General features: G+C 42.9%; 2 protein-coding genes across 9 annotated transcripts in view; one reads left to right on the top strand and one right to left on the bottom strand.

Annotated features, from left to right (window-relative positions):
• Positions 1–16,225, bottom strand: part of LOC137307163 (coiled-coil domain-containing protein 68-like) — an 86,203-nt gene that overhangs the window by 51,890 nt on the left and 18,088 nt on the right. Inside the window, exon 1 of one of the 8 annotated variants that reach the window (XM_067976504.1) lies at positions 7,776–8,036. The exons of the other annotated variants lie outside the window; for them this stretch is intronic. The gene's annotated coding sequence lies outside the window, so the exon portion shown is untranslated. Of the gene's footprint in view, positions 1–7,775; positions 8,037–16,225 lie in introns of those variants that run through there. 8 annotated transcript variants of the gene reach the window in all.
• Positions 7,871–12,496, top strand: LOC137307162 (G-protein coupled receptor 182-like). The gene is made up of 2 exons (XM_067976500.1): positions 7,871–7,992; positions 10,873–12,496. Exon 2 carries the CDS (start codon positions 10,895–10,897, stop codon positions 11,900–11,902), a length of 1,008 nt encoding a protein of 335 aa, XP_067832601.1. The 5' UTR covers positions 7,871–7,992; positions 10,873–10,894; the 3' UTR covers positions 11,903–12,496.

The following is a 16,225-nucleotide window of genomic DNA, read 5'->3' as shown; positions in this document are numbered from 1 at the left end:
CCTCAGTACTGCACTGAAGTGTCAGCCTGGATTAAGTGCTCTGGAACCCACAACCTCCTGACTCAGAGGCGAGAAGGCAGCCTGATGTAAGAAACCTAAGACTACTGAACAGTACTATGTACCAGGTAGATGGTGCAAGATTGCATGTCACAAAATGTTGTCTTCCTCCCTGTCCTACTTTTACTGCTTGTCCATGGTAAGCCCTCACACAACCTTACAGCTCTTTCATTGCATCTCATGCATGCCCGTACTTCAGCAGGGCAGACATTTAAGCTGCAACATACAATGGTAAGCTTTGTCACACTCACATCTTCCAAGGGATTCTGATATCAAACCATTCTAACACAAACATGGTCATTTACTGACACTCAGGATGGACTTCCAGTTGGGCAAAGACAGGCAAATAGCGTCCTGCTGATCCTGAGCAAACCAAGGCAGTTGTCCTTGGTCATTGACAGGTAGGTGTGCTAAGGTCTGCAGATATGATCTGGGACCTGCTGATCTCTCGGACAAACTTCTTTGATCTTGTACTATCCAAACCACAACATTTGAGGCACTTTAAAAAACAAACTTACCTTAAGGAATATAAAAAAATGGTGCCCCAAAATTTTTCTGAAAATTAAAATTAAATATTGAAATATCAAAAAGTGGAAAAAATTTGTAATAACAGCGACATTGCACTAAAAATGTACTGTACATATTGAAAAATTAAAAAAATAAGAAAGCTTTTACCACTTTAAGAACTCCTGTGCCATGGAGTTTCCCTTGCTTATAAATGAATGCTTAAGGAAAAAGCACAATCGGCACAAATACCATATTATGATGCTAGGTGCTCTTTTAAATATTGTTGCATGAAATCTGAGGCCTTAATAAGGCTTGTCCATGTTCCCTACCACATTCTATCAAAGGATATGGATCAAAGATGGGTAAATGGAGTTGAGGCACAGATCTGCCATGATCTAACTAAACGATGGAACAGGCTTGAGGGGCTGAATGGCTTCTTTCTGTTCCTATGCACTACAAGAGCACAGCTGGTCTCAGGCTTCTGTACCAGATAATGCAGCGAGCCAGAGCCCATAGTACAGTAGTGCTACTTGAGCCCCATAGTCCTAGCCCCCCAAAAAACTAAATAAACACAATCATTGATCTGTATAAATGATTAGGCTCTCCTCCTTCTGCTGCCTTGTCCATTTGTGTATGTGAAAGGCTGACTTGCTCCAACAGAATTCACCAGTGGCTTGCTGATATCCGTGCTTCCTCAGTACTTTCTGTTCCTTTGGAATCCTTCATTGATTGATATTTCTTGTTGAACGAAAACAGGAAAAAACATAAGGAAGCATTTTCCAGTAAATGGCAAAACACAGGAGGCAGGATATGAAACGAAAAGCCAAGTGCACAATAGGTGTTAGAAGTTCATGGAAGGGTTGTTCAGTCTGTAATTTGAAAGCTCAGCAAATCCATTTTCCAAATCACCTTTACCCACTGCAAAAGGACACTTACATCCCTGCAATTATTTTGAAGATCATGCTCCTATAATTTAAGGTGACCAAACATCCTGGTTTTCTAGTCAGTGTCCTAATGCCCCAATAAATTGTTTTGGGACGGCTCAGTGTCCCGGTTTTAACTCCAAACAAGACAGGATCCTTTTTCTTTCTCCTTGTATCTGTGACTCCAGTTTCTTCCCCATGCCCCAAGCTCCTTTTTCCCTTCCCCTCGTTTCCGCCTCTGATGTACGCTCCCATCCACTTTGTGGGGCTGATTATGAGGTCTCATTGCCGTGCTAGCAGAACTACAATGCATTGCACATATATAGGTGGCAGAGGCAGCACAATACCAAGAAATGTGAAGTACTAAATTTTGGGAGAAATAACAGTGAAAGGAAGTATACCCTAAACGGCAAGACTTTTAACAGAATGTAGATATATAGATCTTTAAAATACTCCATGCAATTAAATCAAATATACACATTATATGAAAATATTTACTCTGCACAGATTTCCTATAATACCCTTTACTTATGTAAATACATTTTAATATACTGTTTCACATATTTAACATTAATTTATTTTAACTTCCACTCCTTTCATTCATAAACCTCCACAACTAAATAAAATCTTCCAATATACAATTTCATATAACTTTTCAGTTGCATTCATTTCATTTTCTATATAATTTATCTCTAACATTTAATCTATTTACATTTTTTTCTTAGTATTTAACAAACATTCCCTTTATTAATAAAAACACTTACAATACACCACTACAATAACGATTTCTCCATTCCAACATATAATCATTCCTTATCAAACACATCCTCCAATTTCCCTTAAGCAACACGATGAGAAATCAGCTATATATACACATATAAATTATATATTTACATTTCATCATATATAAATATGTAAAAAATTTTATGTTAGTAAATTTCCTCTCCAATTTTCTCCTTGCGGAATGTTATGGCAGATCTATTTTTTAATATCAGTATAAAAAACAGTATGCCTAGCATGCACTTCCTGTCTGTCACGCTTCAGGCATCACATTTCCACGTCTCTCTGGACGTTACTCTTAAATTTTAACGTCACACTTTCTCTTGATTGGCTCAAATTTCACATTCATAAAATAGCAACAAATCCCAACCGAAGAGATAGGCACTTTGTTCATCGCCAAGTTACAAGCAGGAATGAAAACCAAAAATCAAAACCTACAAATCAAAACTGAGATGCCAGCGACGGCTACCAATAAAAGAAAGGAAAAGACAAACCAATCAAATTTCTCAAAATACTTGTGAAATATTTTTCAGCTGCCATTTTTTCCCTCCACCTGCCAACTACTGGTTTAAAATATATGCCTGGAATTTCCACAGGAATTCTTCAGCAATTTCTCCAGGGTTTCTGCCGCAATTACAGAGGGAGATCGGGAGAACCCTGCGGAAATTCTCCCCCTAGTTTCTGACATTTTTTTTTAAATTACATATTTCACAATAACATGTTTAAGCTTCCATATGAGATTGTCTTTTGTGTCTTTGAGTACCTTCATTAACTTTGTTATTTAAATGTAAGGAATCTTACAACACCAGGTTATAGTCCAACAATTTTATTTTAAAATCACAAGCTTTCGGAGATTATCCCCTTCGTCAGGTGAGTGAATGAATAAGAGATTCTCAAATCGCATATCTTATATTAGGCTGGGACACCATCACACCAATCAAAAGGTGTCGTTGGTGTTCAGACAGGTTAGCCACGGAAAACAGTAGGCCCCAGTATGCTGAATACACATTGTGTCAAATTACACAGACAGAGAGAAAGAGACCCAAAAGGCAGAGAGAGAGAGAGAATTAAAAACAGATAACTTTTTTTCCCCCCTTGCTGGTGGGGTTACGTGTAGCGTGACATGAACCCAAGATCCCGGTTGAGGCCATCCTCATGGGTGCGGAACTTGGCTATCAATTTCTGCTCGACGATTTTGTGTTGTCGTGTGTCTCGAAGGCCGCCTTGGAGAACGCTGACCCGAAGATCAGTGGCTGAATGTCCTTGACTGCTAAAGTGTTCCCCGACTGGGAGGGAACCCTCCTGTCTGGCGATTGTTGCGCGGTGTCCGTTCATCCGTTGTCGCAGTGTCTGCATGGTCTCGCCAATGTACCATGCTCCGGGGCATCCTTTCCTGCAACATATGAGGTAGACAACGTTGGCCGAGTCACAGGAGTATGAACCATGTACCTGGTGGGTGGTGTCCTCTTGTGTGATGGTGGTATCCGTGTCGATGATCTGGCATGTCTTGCAGAGGTTGCCGTGGCAGGGTTGTGTGGTGTCGTGGATGCTGTTCTCCTGAAAGCTGGGTAATTTGCTGCGATCGATGGTCTGTTTGAGGTTGGGTGGCTGTTTGAAGGCGAGTAGTGGAGGCGTGGGGATGGCCTTAGCGAGGTGTTCGTTGTCATCGATGACATGTTGAAGGCTGCGGAGAACATGGCGTAGTTTCTCCGCTCCGGGGAAGTACTGGACGACGAAGGGTACTCTGTTGGTTGCGTCCCGTGTTTGTCTTCTGAGGAGGTCTATGCGATTCTTCGCTGTGGCCCGTCGGAACTGTCGATCGATGAGTCGAGCGTCATATCCCGTTGTTACGAGGGCGTCTTTCAGCGTCTGTAGGTGTCCATCGCGTTCCTCCTCGTCTGAGCAGATCCTGTGTATTCGTAGGGCCTGTCCATAGGGGATGGCCTCTTTGACGTGGTTGGGGTGGAAGCTGGAAAAGTGGAGCATCGTGAGGAACGCGATGGACACCTACAGACGCTGAAAGACGCCCTCGTGAGAACAGGATATGACGCTCGACTCATCGATCGACAGTTCCGACGGGCCACAGTGAAGAATCGCATAGACCTCCTCAGAAGACAAACACGGGACGCAACCAACAGAGTACCCTTCGTCGTCCAGTTCTTCCCCGGAGCGGAGAAACTATGCCATGTTCTCCGCAGCCTTCAACATGTCATCGATGACGACGAACACCTCTCTAAGGCCATCCCCATGCCTCCACTACTCGCCTTCAAACAGCCACCCAACCTCAAACAGACCATCGTTCGCAGCAAATTACCCAGCTTTCAGGAGAACAGCATCCACGACACCACACAACCCTGCCACGGCAACCTCTGCAAGACATGCCAGATCATCGACACGGATACCACCATCACACGAGAGGACACCACCCACCAGGTACATGGTTCATACTGCTGTGACTCGGCCAACGTTGTCTACCTCATACGTTGCAGGAAAGGATGCCCCGGAGCATGGTACATTGGCGAGACCATGCAGACACTGCAACAACGGATGAACGGACACCGCGCAACAATCGCCAGACAGGAGGGTTCCCTCCCAGTCGGGGAACACTTTAGCAGTCAAGGACATTCAGCCATCGATCTTCGGGTCAGCGTTCTCCAAGGCGGCCTTCGAGACACACGACAACACAAAATCGTCGAACAGAAATTGATAGCCAAGTTCCGCACCCACGAGGACGGCCTCAACCGGGATCTTGGGTTCATGTCATGCTACACATAACCCCACCAGCAAGGGGGAAAAAAAGTTATCTGTTTTTAATACTCTCTCTCTCTCTCTCTCTCTGCCTTTTGGGTCTCTTTCTCTCTGTCTGTGTAATTTGACACAATGTGTATTCAGCATACTGGGGCCTACTGTTTTCCGTGGCTAACCTGTCTGAACACCAACGACACCTTTTGATTGGTGTGATGGTGTCCCAGCCTAATATAAGATATGCGATTTGAGAATCTCTTATTCATTCACTCACCTGACGAAGGGGATAATCTCCGAAAGCTTGTGATTTTAAAATAAAATTGTTGGACTATAACCTGGTGTTGCAAGATTCCTTACATTTGTCCACCCCAGTCCATCACCGGCATCTCCACATCATTGTTATTTAAAGGCCCCAGTCTCTCTCAAAACCCTAAACTTGCTGTTGATAATTTCCTCAGAGGTATTGCTTTGTGCCTGGATGTTCCAGTCTGAACATGTGCAGTATTTGACACAAAAATAATATATCTACTAACGATTGTATATATATGCATTTCACATTAATTAAAGGAGCCATGTATTTAATTACTGTTGGTATCTAAAAGTACTATTTATTTATTTTCCATGGAACAATCATTTAAAAAAAAAACTTACTTCACTGTCTCTGGGGAGATCTCCTATAAGCTTCCTTCCAAATTCTCCCCACGATGCTGGAAATCTCCACATTCCATCCCCCCAATCTGCTAAGCCTCAGATTCCCCCTCGACGTTGCTGCCAAACCACAAGACCCTCCCCAGTGGATCCAACCCCCCCCCCTCTCCAGTCCTGCCAAAACCCAGGATCTCCACCACTGTGCTGTCAAAAACCAAAACCACTCCCTGAGTCCTGCCAAACCCCAAGATCCCCCATGTTAGACCCCAAGCTATTATGGATTCTGCTTACACCATTATTCCTCATAGGGCATTCTATATTTTAACAACCCTCTGTAAGAAAATTTCTCCTAACCTCTCCCTTCATTTTTTGCTGATGATCTTAATTTATGCCCTTTAGTTACTGACTCACCGACCAGTGGAAATAGCTTTTTCAAAACACTTCATAATTTTGAACAACTCCATCAGATCTCCTCTTAACCCTCTCTGTTCTAATGGAAAGCGCCTGTGACTCTCTAATCTCTCCTCATAATTAAAGCCTCTCATCCCTGGTATTCTCTTTGTGAATCTCTTCTGTACTCTCTCCATGAACCTTGGCATCCTTCCTAAAGTAGAGTGCCCAAAACTGGTTACAATATTTTAAACTGCAGCCTAACCAATAACTTATGTAGATTTAACATTTCCTTTTTGCTTTTGTACTTTATGCCCATTTATAAAACTGTATGCTTTTTTTTTTAAAGACAGCTTTTAAACTTGTCCTCCCATTTGTATATGTGAACCCCTCTCTGCTCCTACTCCTTTTAAAGTTTTACCATTTAGTGTACATGTCCTCTCCTTATTCTTGCACCCAAAATGTATACCCTTACATTTCTCACCACCATTGTTAAGTGATGTGTGCAAGAGGTCTTGTGGTGATGCTCCATCTGATTTTCACAGTATAGCCCAGCTGGTATTGGATTTTTCACAATGCGGACGCCTGCTGATTAACATCAACAAATAGAATTGACAATAATCTGTAGGGTTTCAAATGGAGCAACTCCCTGATGGTCCTGAAGCTAAGTTTAGTTGCAGAGAGGGGGAGATCTGAAATAACCGGTGTCCAAGGGGATGAAAAAAAGATACAATTCTGTCACATTGAAGAGGTTTATTTCTTTCTTTCTCCAGTTTTCACTCTTAATCTCTTGAAGACACTGGCTGATGCTGGGGTTCAATTCTATTGGCACCAGCAGCCCTCTAGTGCTGGTCGGATATGTTATCATGGGGGTATCACAGCTGAGCTCAATCCTCTTCTCAGTTTAGGGGCCAACTGTAGTTGAGACCCTCTAACTCAGCACAGTCCAGGGATCCAACATGGGACCCACCTGATCTGCGTGACTCAGTGCCTCACCACACAGTACGTTTATCCGCTAGGTTTTAAGGAGAGTTACCAGGTCACAGAGAGTTGTCTAATGAGGAGAGATTATGTCGACTCGGCCTGTATTCACTCATTTAGAAGAATGAGAGGGGATCTCATTGACACGTATAAAATTCTGACAGGGCTGGACAGACTGGATGCAGGGAGGATGTTTCCCCTGGCTGGAGGGGTCCAGAACGAGGGGTCACAGTCTCAGGATACGGGGTAGGACATTTAGGACTGAGATGAGGAGAAATTTCTTCACTCAGAGGGTGGTGAACCTGTGGAATTCTCTACCACAGAAGGCTGTGGAGGCCAAGTCACTGAATATATTTAAGAAGGAGCTGGATAGATTTCTAGACACAGAAGGCATCAAGGGATATGGGGCGAGGGCAGGAATATGGTATTGAGATCGAGGATCAGCCATCATCATATTGAATGGTGGAGCAGGCTCGAAGGGCCGAATGGCCTACTCCTGCTCCTATTTTCTATGTTTCTATGTCAATTAGTTCTAAGCTAACTTAATGTAATACTTCATTTTGAAAATATCCCCTACCCAATTTCTCTCTCCTTTAAACAAAACAACCTCCTGTGTCAATTTAGCCCATGGCTTTATGAGTTGCACATTCAGCTAGTTAATAGTTATTTGGCTCAACGTTGGAAAGTAATGATGCTGACCTTTCAAAGCAAAAGCCAAACAAAACTTTCATTATCTTACCTCACCTTATGTTCCCTTGACCTTTAGTTACATATCATAGCTCCCATGTTTTCCTGTTTACTGCAGAATCTCCCCTCATATTCCTTCCTGCATCACACAGCAATAAATATCGAACCTCACAACTAAACAGTGCTGAGGTAACCAGTCTTTCGTGATTGTTTGCAGAGGTTCTTATACTGTTGGAACAAATCACTCAGCACGGCAGAAGGAACATTTATTCAGGTCAGTGTCAGCTTACTTACTGTGATCATTTGAAAAGTGAACATTCTGAAATACAGGGATTATAATGAGATATATTCTGTATATATGTTTTAATTTTTTGCTCTGGTTGAGGATTGTACATTGTAGTGGGTCCATAACAGGAAAAGTAGATTATGAACCTTTCGAAGAAACTTAGCATTCAAGGTTAAGTATTGTACAATAACCTGATTTAAAGTGAAGACCTTAGTACAGAGAGAGACAGTCGGTTGTGTCATGGATTAATTTAAAAAAAACCTGTTGATCTTGAAACTGCAGATGCCTCATGAAGTTCTGCTTTTCTACTGCAGTTTCAATTCACACTGAACCGCAAATCTAAATCGATTGAATTGAAACCTTTACAGCCTGAAAAAAAACTGCCCGATTACCTGGGTTAATTTGCTTCTCAGGCTTTGTTAAACCCAGATCTGAAAGATTTTGTACATTTTGGGGGTGAATTTCCATGGGCGAGGGTTCCGTTCACCTGGATACCCACACATTTGCTCTGTCCAGTAAGGAGTCACTTGATCATGACTAGGAGCAAGCGCCCTGGTTAATTTTTGTCCTTCCCTGCCCAGATGACCAGGCATCTTCTGGTCTGTACGTATGTGGGTAGTAATCCTTTTGGGGGAGTTCACCTACAGACAGAGGGTGAACTGCTTGCAAACCTGTCCCACCGCTGCCTTTTCTTGCTGCATCTGCCATTCTGATTGCCCCACTGAGAGAGGAAGGAAATTTCACTCAATACCCTGAACTCAATATTTTTTCTCTGTGTAAAGCTGAGGGATAATTATTTGACTAAACTAAAATACTTTTTCTTTAACTTTACACACAGGAAAATACACCACAAGACATTTTGTCCCACTTCAGTCTTAATTTGTGAGCCACCCAGTTCCCTTCACCACAGAATGAAAGAAAAAATGATTTTCTGATTTACTTGTCCTGGTTTCAAAGTTACTGTCCCAGGGCTCAGCTGGTCAAGGCCTGAGTAGCCAAGTGATACAAACCTGGAAATTCCCAAGTTTGATCTCACATCTGTGCTGAGTTAGCTGATCTCAGCTGTGGCAGCAATGAGGCGGTGCAATTGAGTTCAATGCCCCTGGGTTGGGGGGGGGGGGTGGAAATCAGCGAGGGTTTCTGCTCTTAATCACTGCCCAGTGATGCCTGCTGGAAAGAGTGTGCATGCGTCAAATAAAGACAGGGTCAGACTTGACCGTGATGCCCACTGCAGTCAAATATCCTGACAATGCTTACTGTCAAGGGTCACATGAAAATTGGTACTCGAGGGCTCCTGGTACCCCTAGAACTGTACCCTATTAAGGAGTTAACACCTTTGGGGGTGGGGGGGGAGAAATTGATAGCAGAAAGGAGGAAGAAAAGGAAATGACTGGTTCAGGTACTGGTTTTTCTGATTGGTCTGGATTGCTGTCTTTTTTGTTTAATATCTTGTTTTTCCTAATCGTGGTCAGGAATAAATAATTAAGTGGCTGGAGTCATCATGAAAGGTGTTTGGCAATTTTTTTTCTTGCTTGCAATTACTCAGATGTGATTACGCAATTAACACCAAAACACATCACTGTGCTGCGCAGATATCACCATCGTGCTCCTGTACTACATCAATGTGATAAAGATGGTGCGCTGCTATTTTCCTTCCCCAAGCACAAAGACAGTGGTTCTATTTTTTCCCCTCCCTCTCCTGAAGACGCTGACTCTTGCTAACCTATAGTTCTATGGGTGCTAAGTCACTCTCTGTTATCTCATTTGAGTGGCTATTCTTCACGTATGAGCCAAGACAATGAATATTGGCAGATTATTCACCCATGGAGGGCCTTATGCTATTCCTCGCTGGCCATCCACTCACGCACTTTCCAGCAGGTGTCCATGGATAGCAATCAGGAGCAGGAACCCTGGCAGATTGTCACACGTCCTAACCCAGGAATATAGGGAGGCCATTCAGCCCCTCGAGCCTGTTCCGCCATTCAGTTAGATCATGGCTGATCTGTATTTTAACTCCATTTACCCGCCTTGGTTCTGTGACCCTTAATAGACCCTTGGCCTAACAAAAATCTATCTGTTTTGAAATTTTCAACTGACCCCCAGCCTCAACAGCTTTTTTTTTGAGGGGGGGGGGGGGGGGAAGAGTTCCAGATTTCCACTACTCTTTGTGTAAAGTTGAAATGGTTGAGGCCATTTGTAGCTCCCTCTACTGCTGCCCCAGCTCATATCACATAACTCAGCAGAGAGTGGGGACTGAATCTTTCAGTCTGTATATTTTACTACAGCACCATACAGTGCAGATACTTGTTGAGCCCATGGGGGGGTGCAGCTGCCAGTGCCTCTTCAAAAAAATTCAAATGGCTACTGAAGCCAAGTCAATCACAACATTAGACAGGGAATTAGATAAACACTTAAAGAAAAATATTACACAGTACAGGAAAACAGCAGGGCAAGGGGATTAGAGTATTTTCTCCATTCCTGAAACCAGTGACTTATGCTGACATATAATTACATTGGTTTATGTAACCTTCTGGTATCTTGCCCAGGTGAGCATTTTGCTTGGGTGAGGGTAGACAGTGAGTATTGGCAGGCTATTCGACTGAGGGGCATTATAACTGATCTTGATCCTGTTATCCACTCCAGCAGGGGGCTCACTGGTTCATTATTACCCCGGGGACACAAGCCACTTGTGGCAATCCTGCTGGCTGGAGTCAGCACAGACTAGGCAATGAACCTGGGATCCTTCCTGGTTTATATAACTTAGCACCACACCAGGCAACGCAGTTACCCACTGAGGCAGTTAAAGGATACTTTATTTAATCCAAATACTTTTTGATTCAATATTACAAATCATTCTCATTTCTGCAGATTCTACGTGAAGGACTCAGTCATGGCCACCCCCAACAGCAGCTTGCGCGGCAACGACAGTGACGATTGCTATGGTGTTATGTGCAACTGTTGGCTCTCTTTGGATTACATGGCACTGGACATGGCGACATTTATCTTCTACATAATCTTTCTTGTAGTAGGTCTGATAGAGAATATCATTGTCATTTGGATAAATTGGCGGATGAAAGAGTCCAAGAAAGAAAGCAACCTGTACGTTTTTAACATGGCTGTCGCCGACATGGGTGCCCTTCTCTTTGTCCCATTCAGGATGATAGAGGCTCTGTACAATTACCACTGGATCTGGGGCAACTTTATGTGTAAATTCCTTTCCTTCTTTTATTTTGTTAATCTGTACAGCAGCATCTTCTTCCTGGCCTGTTTGAGCGTCGACGGCTATGTCTCACTGCGATACCCGTTTCAGGCTCAGGGATCAAGGGATCGACAGATCCGCAGGATGGTGTGCGTGTGTGTGTGGGCTGTGGCCTTGCTGTTATCCTTACCAGAGTTTGTATACACTGAACTTCATGGATCTGTTTATCTTTACTGCTATGCTGATGGTATGCTAACTTGGTATGTTATAAACACTGTTACTTTAGTTTTTGGGTTCATTATTCCTTTGCCTGTGATTGTAGTGAGTAATGTTTTCACTGCAAGAGCTGTGAAAGCCTCCAGTAACGCAGAAAGCAGAAGGACCTGTAAAATAACATATGCTTATATCATAGTGTTTTTGCTATGCTGGTCGCCTTTTTACACATTACTATTCTTGTCTCTGATAGACGAGCTCTTTCACTGTGTCGTTATCCAGTTGCTATATTTCTTTTATGACTTTGTGGAGTGCCTCACCTTTTCCCACTGTATCATAAATCCCATTCTCTACAACTTTATGCACAAAGATTTCAGGTGTCATTTAGCGGCCAATGTTGTGAAGTATATGCCCAAACAATATGTCAAGCAGGATGATGATGTTTCCATTTCTTCAGACACCAAACATATTGTGGTTATTACATGATCGAAACCTTTGAAGGGGGAGGGGAAACAAAGGGTGATTCAGTCAAAATGATCGTCTAAGGATTTTTTTCTTCTGCTCCTAATTCTTGTTGAAATGTTGATTTAAAATCATATGGGCATGTTACTGCTAGAAAGTATTAAATAATTCCATTAAAAATATTTTGTTAAAAGTGGGATGCAAAATGAAGGGAAGGAGGAGGCTTGTTGGCGCAGGGTGTTGGTTCACTAACGCAGGAATGTCCGCGTTTTTATCCCGTTGTGGCTCGCATGGGCCTCATATAAAGTTTAAACCTATTATCTCATTAATTTGCATCTATCTCAAGCTGCGGCTACAAACAGATCTTGGGATTCTGACTTTGGATTTACTTATCCAAGAGGCAGCAGCACTAAGAACAGCGCTTTCTCAAACTTTCAGCCGACAAAAGTCAAATAGCACAAATCAGTAAGAAATACAAGCGCAAATAGAATTGAGTTGTGTGGGCTTTGTGGGTTGGGCTTCATGGACTGAAAGTGGCCCGTGGGCCATAGTTTGGAAACCCCTGCACTAATGCCATGAGCCACTTTGTTGAAGGATTCAGATCCTTGCCCACAATTTCCCACATTGTGCACTCCCAGTGATCCGAGAGAGACTCCAGGACCACTCGCCCACAGAGAGGAAGGGGATATAGGAGGGAAAATCTGACTGTGCCTTTTCCTGGCTAGTTACAGAACAGCGATGGGACGCAGCTCATTTTTTGTCATTTTGGCACAGGAGATATGAACCTGGGTGGGTGGAAAGCAAGAGGAGAATGAGGAAGAAATAGGTTTTATTTTAAAAGAAGACAGGAATGAAATACACATCTTATCCCATGTGTCTCTTTATGGGCTGTTAAGTGTCAGTTTGGCTCAGTTGGTAGCACTCTCACCTCTAAGTCTGAAGGTTGTGGGTTCAGATCCCTTTATTTGAGCATATAATCTAAGCTGACCCTTTAGTGCAGTAGCGAGGGAACGTTGCATTATCAGAGGTGGATGAGATGTTAAACAGAGACCCTGTTCTCTCTGGCAGGTCAGGGGAATGTTAACAATCCCATGACACTACTGAAGGAGAAAAGAGTTTTTAGGGAATTCTCCTGGTCAATACTCCTTGCTCAACCAACACTATCTAAATAAATTAACTGATCATTTATCACTTTTGCTGTTTATGGGACACTGCTCTGCGCAAAATGACTGCCGCATTTGCCTACATAATAAGTGACTGCACTGCCAAAAGTCCTTCATTGTATGTGAAGCATTTTGAGAGAGATGTGATAAGGCGCTATATAAATGCAAGGTTTTCTAGCCCACTGTTGAGGTTCACACATGACGAATCAGCACTTGAGCAAGCTTTGGAACTATACCAGTGTGGCTTATTATCTTCCGATGGGGGGGGGGGGGAGGGAGGGGAGAATGTCTCTTTATAATCTATCTATATAATAAAAAGTTGTGTCTATTGTGAACATTGTGACTGCAGTGTATTGTCAATGTCTGTTAATTTTCTTCTTCCTCATTGGCCAAGTGCTTTATCTTCTCCCTCTGGTTAAGACAGTTTCTCTTTTCTAATTGGTTATTTTTCCACTTTTGATATTCACTAATCATATTTTATGGAACCTTTACTGACAGTAAGAGCTTTTACAAGTATATAAAAAGGAAGAGGGTAGCTAAAGTAAGTGTAGATCTCTTAGAGGATGAGACTGGGGAAATAATAATGGAAAACAAGGAAATGGCAGAGGCATTGAACAGATATTTTGTATCTGTCTTCACAGTAGAAGACACTAATAATATACCAATAATAGTAGATAATCAAGGGGCAAAGGGGAGGGAGGAACTAAAAACAATCACGAGAGAAAAAGTACTAGGTAAACTAATGGGTCTAAAGGCTGACAAGTCCACTGGACCTGATGGCTTGCATCCGAGGGTCTTAAAAGAAGTGGCTACAGAGATAGTGGATGCATTAGTTGTAATCTTCCAAAATTCACTGGATTCTGGAAAGGTCCCAGCGGATTGGAAAACCACAATGTAACACCCCTATTCAAGAAAGGAGGGAGACAGAAAGCAGGTAACTGTAGACCAATTAGCCTAACATCTGTTATTGGGAAAATGCTAGAATTGATTATGAAGGAAGTAGTAGCAGGACATTTAGAGACTCAAAATAAAATCAAGGAGAGTCAACATGGTTTTATGAAAGAGAAATTGTGTTTGACAAATTTATTAGAGTTCTTTGAGGAAATAATGAGCAGGGTGGATAAAGGGGAACCAGTAGATGTAGTGTATTTGGATTTCCAAAAGGCATTTGATAAGGTGCCACATACAAGGTTACTGTACAAGGTAAGAGCTCATGGTGTTGGGGGTAATATATTAGCATGGATAGAGGATTGGCTAACTAACAGAAAAGAGAGTCGGGATAAAGGGGTCATTTTCAGGATGGCAATCTGTAACTAGTGGGGTGCCGCAGGGATCAGTGCTGGGGCCTCAACTATTTACAATTTATATCAATGACTCGGATGAAGCCAAATTTGCTGATGATACAAAGATAGGTGGAAAAGTAAGTTGTGAGGAGGGCACAAAGTGTCTGCAAAGGGATATTGACAGGTTAAGCGAATGGGCAAAAATTTGGCAGATGGAGTATAATGTGGGAAAATGTGAAGTCATCCACTTTGGTAGGAAGAATAAAAAAGCAAAATATATAAATAGAGAAAGACTACAGGATGCTGCGGTACAGAGGGATCTGGGTGTCCTCGTATATGAAACACAAAAAGTTAGCATACAGGTTCAGTAGGTAATTGGGAAGGCAAATCTTGAAATAAAGTGGCCTTTATTTCAAGGGGGATGGAGTATAAAAGCAGGGAAGTCATGCTACAACTGTACAGGGTGCTGGTGAGACCACACCTAGAGTACTGCGTACAGTTCTGGTGCCCTTATTTAAAGAAGGATATACTTGCATTGGAGGCGGTTCAGAGAAGGTTCACTAGGTTGATTCCGGGTATGGAAGGGTTTTCTCATGAGGAAAGATTGAGAAAGTTGGGCCTGTACTCACTGGAGTTTAGAAGAATGAAAGGAGACCTTATTGAAACATACAAGATTCTGAGGGGACTCGATAGGGTAAATGCTGAGAGGATGTTTCCCCTCATGGGGGAATCTAGAACAAGGGGGCACAGTCTCAGAATAAGGGGTCGCCCGTTTAAGATGGAGATGAGGAGAAATTTCATCTCTCAGGGTTGTGAACCTTTGGAATTCTTTGCCCCAACGAGCAGTGGAGGCTGAGTCATTGAATACATTCAAGGCTGAGTTAGACAAATTTTTGATCAGCAAGGGAGTCAAAGGATATGGGGAAAGGGCGGGAAAGTGGATTTGAGGTAAAAATCAGATCAGTCATCTCATTGAATGGCGGAGCAGGCTCGAGGGGCCAAATGGCCTACTCCTGCTCCTATCTCTTATGTTCTTATGTTCTTTCTCCCAATTTTAAATTTCTCTTCACTCCTATTCCACAAAAAACTTCAGCCCAATCAAACTGCAGCAAAAAAAATTCTCAAGAACAGCAGGTATGGCAGTTCCTCACCGACTACACTCTTTATCCTTAAAAAGAACATTTCTTTCCTCAAAGTATGAACAAGGTAAAAATGCTCTCGGTTCACCTCACTTTCTATAGTGGAAACAGGTAAACCTCATTCCAAGCCTCCAACTTGAGTCCTGAGGATCTGCTCAAATACCACACTCACCGTGAGTCCAGGGGAGCACTCACCCTCACTGCTGTAGTTCCCGAGCAGTTGGGACTACTACTTCCAGCATGTACCGCGCTAATTCAACACACAGGCTCTGGAGCTTAACAAGTGACAACAGCAGGGGTAAGTGTTCCTCTGAGTCCTCAAAGCAGGACCATGGTAAACATCAGAAACCACGCTCCAGAACCCAGCTTACCTGGGAATGCCACAGTTGCTGTCAGCACGGGAGCCCGAGCAAGGGAATAGCAGCCTGAAATTCAGCCAAGAAAGATTTTTTACATACTGTAACTGGAGAAAAAAACATATTGTTGGAGATGTGTTCCACCTGACCTATCTTCCGAGTCACACTGACCACATGGGACATTTCACCATACTCCATTTTATTTCCAAAGTGTGCCTCATCCGAAGTGTTTGCGTCTCATTCGGCAGTGCCAAGTGCCACTTGGTCCTGCAGAATAAATGTTACCTCGTTTATATTGATTTCTAGCTGTTGGGGCTGGTAGAATGGAATTCCTGCACAATGTCAGGGAGGAAAGCAGTGGAAGCATTTGTGCTGCACTGTGAAATGCTGTTTCCTCCATGTCAGG

This window comes from Heptranchias perlo, chromosome X (assembly GCF_035084215.1).
Source record: "Heptranchias perlo isolate sHepPer1 chromosome X, sHepPer1.hap1, whole genome shotgun sequence".
Taxonomy (NCBI): domain Eukaryota; kingdom Metazoa; phylum Chordata; class Chondrichthyes; order Hexanchiformes; family Hexanchidae; genus Heptranchias; species Heptranchias perlo.
The sequence above is the reverse complement of the archived record's forward strand: the minus strand, read 5'-3'. Positions and strand labels throughout refer to the sequence as shown.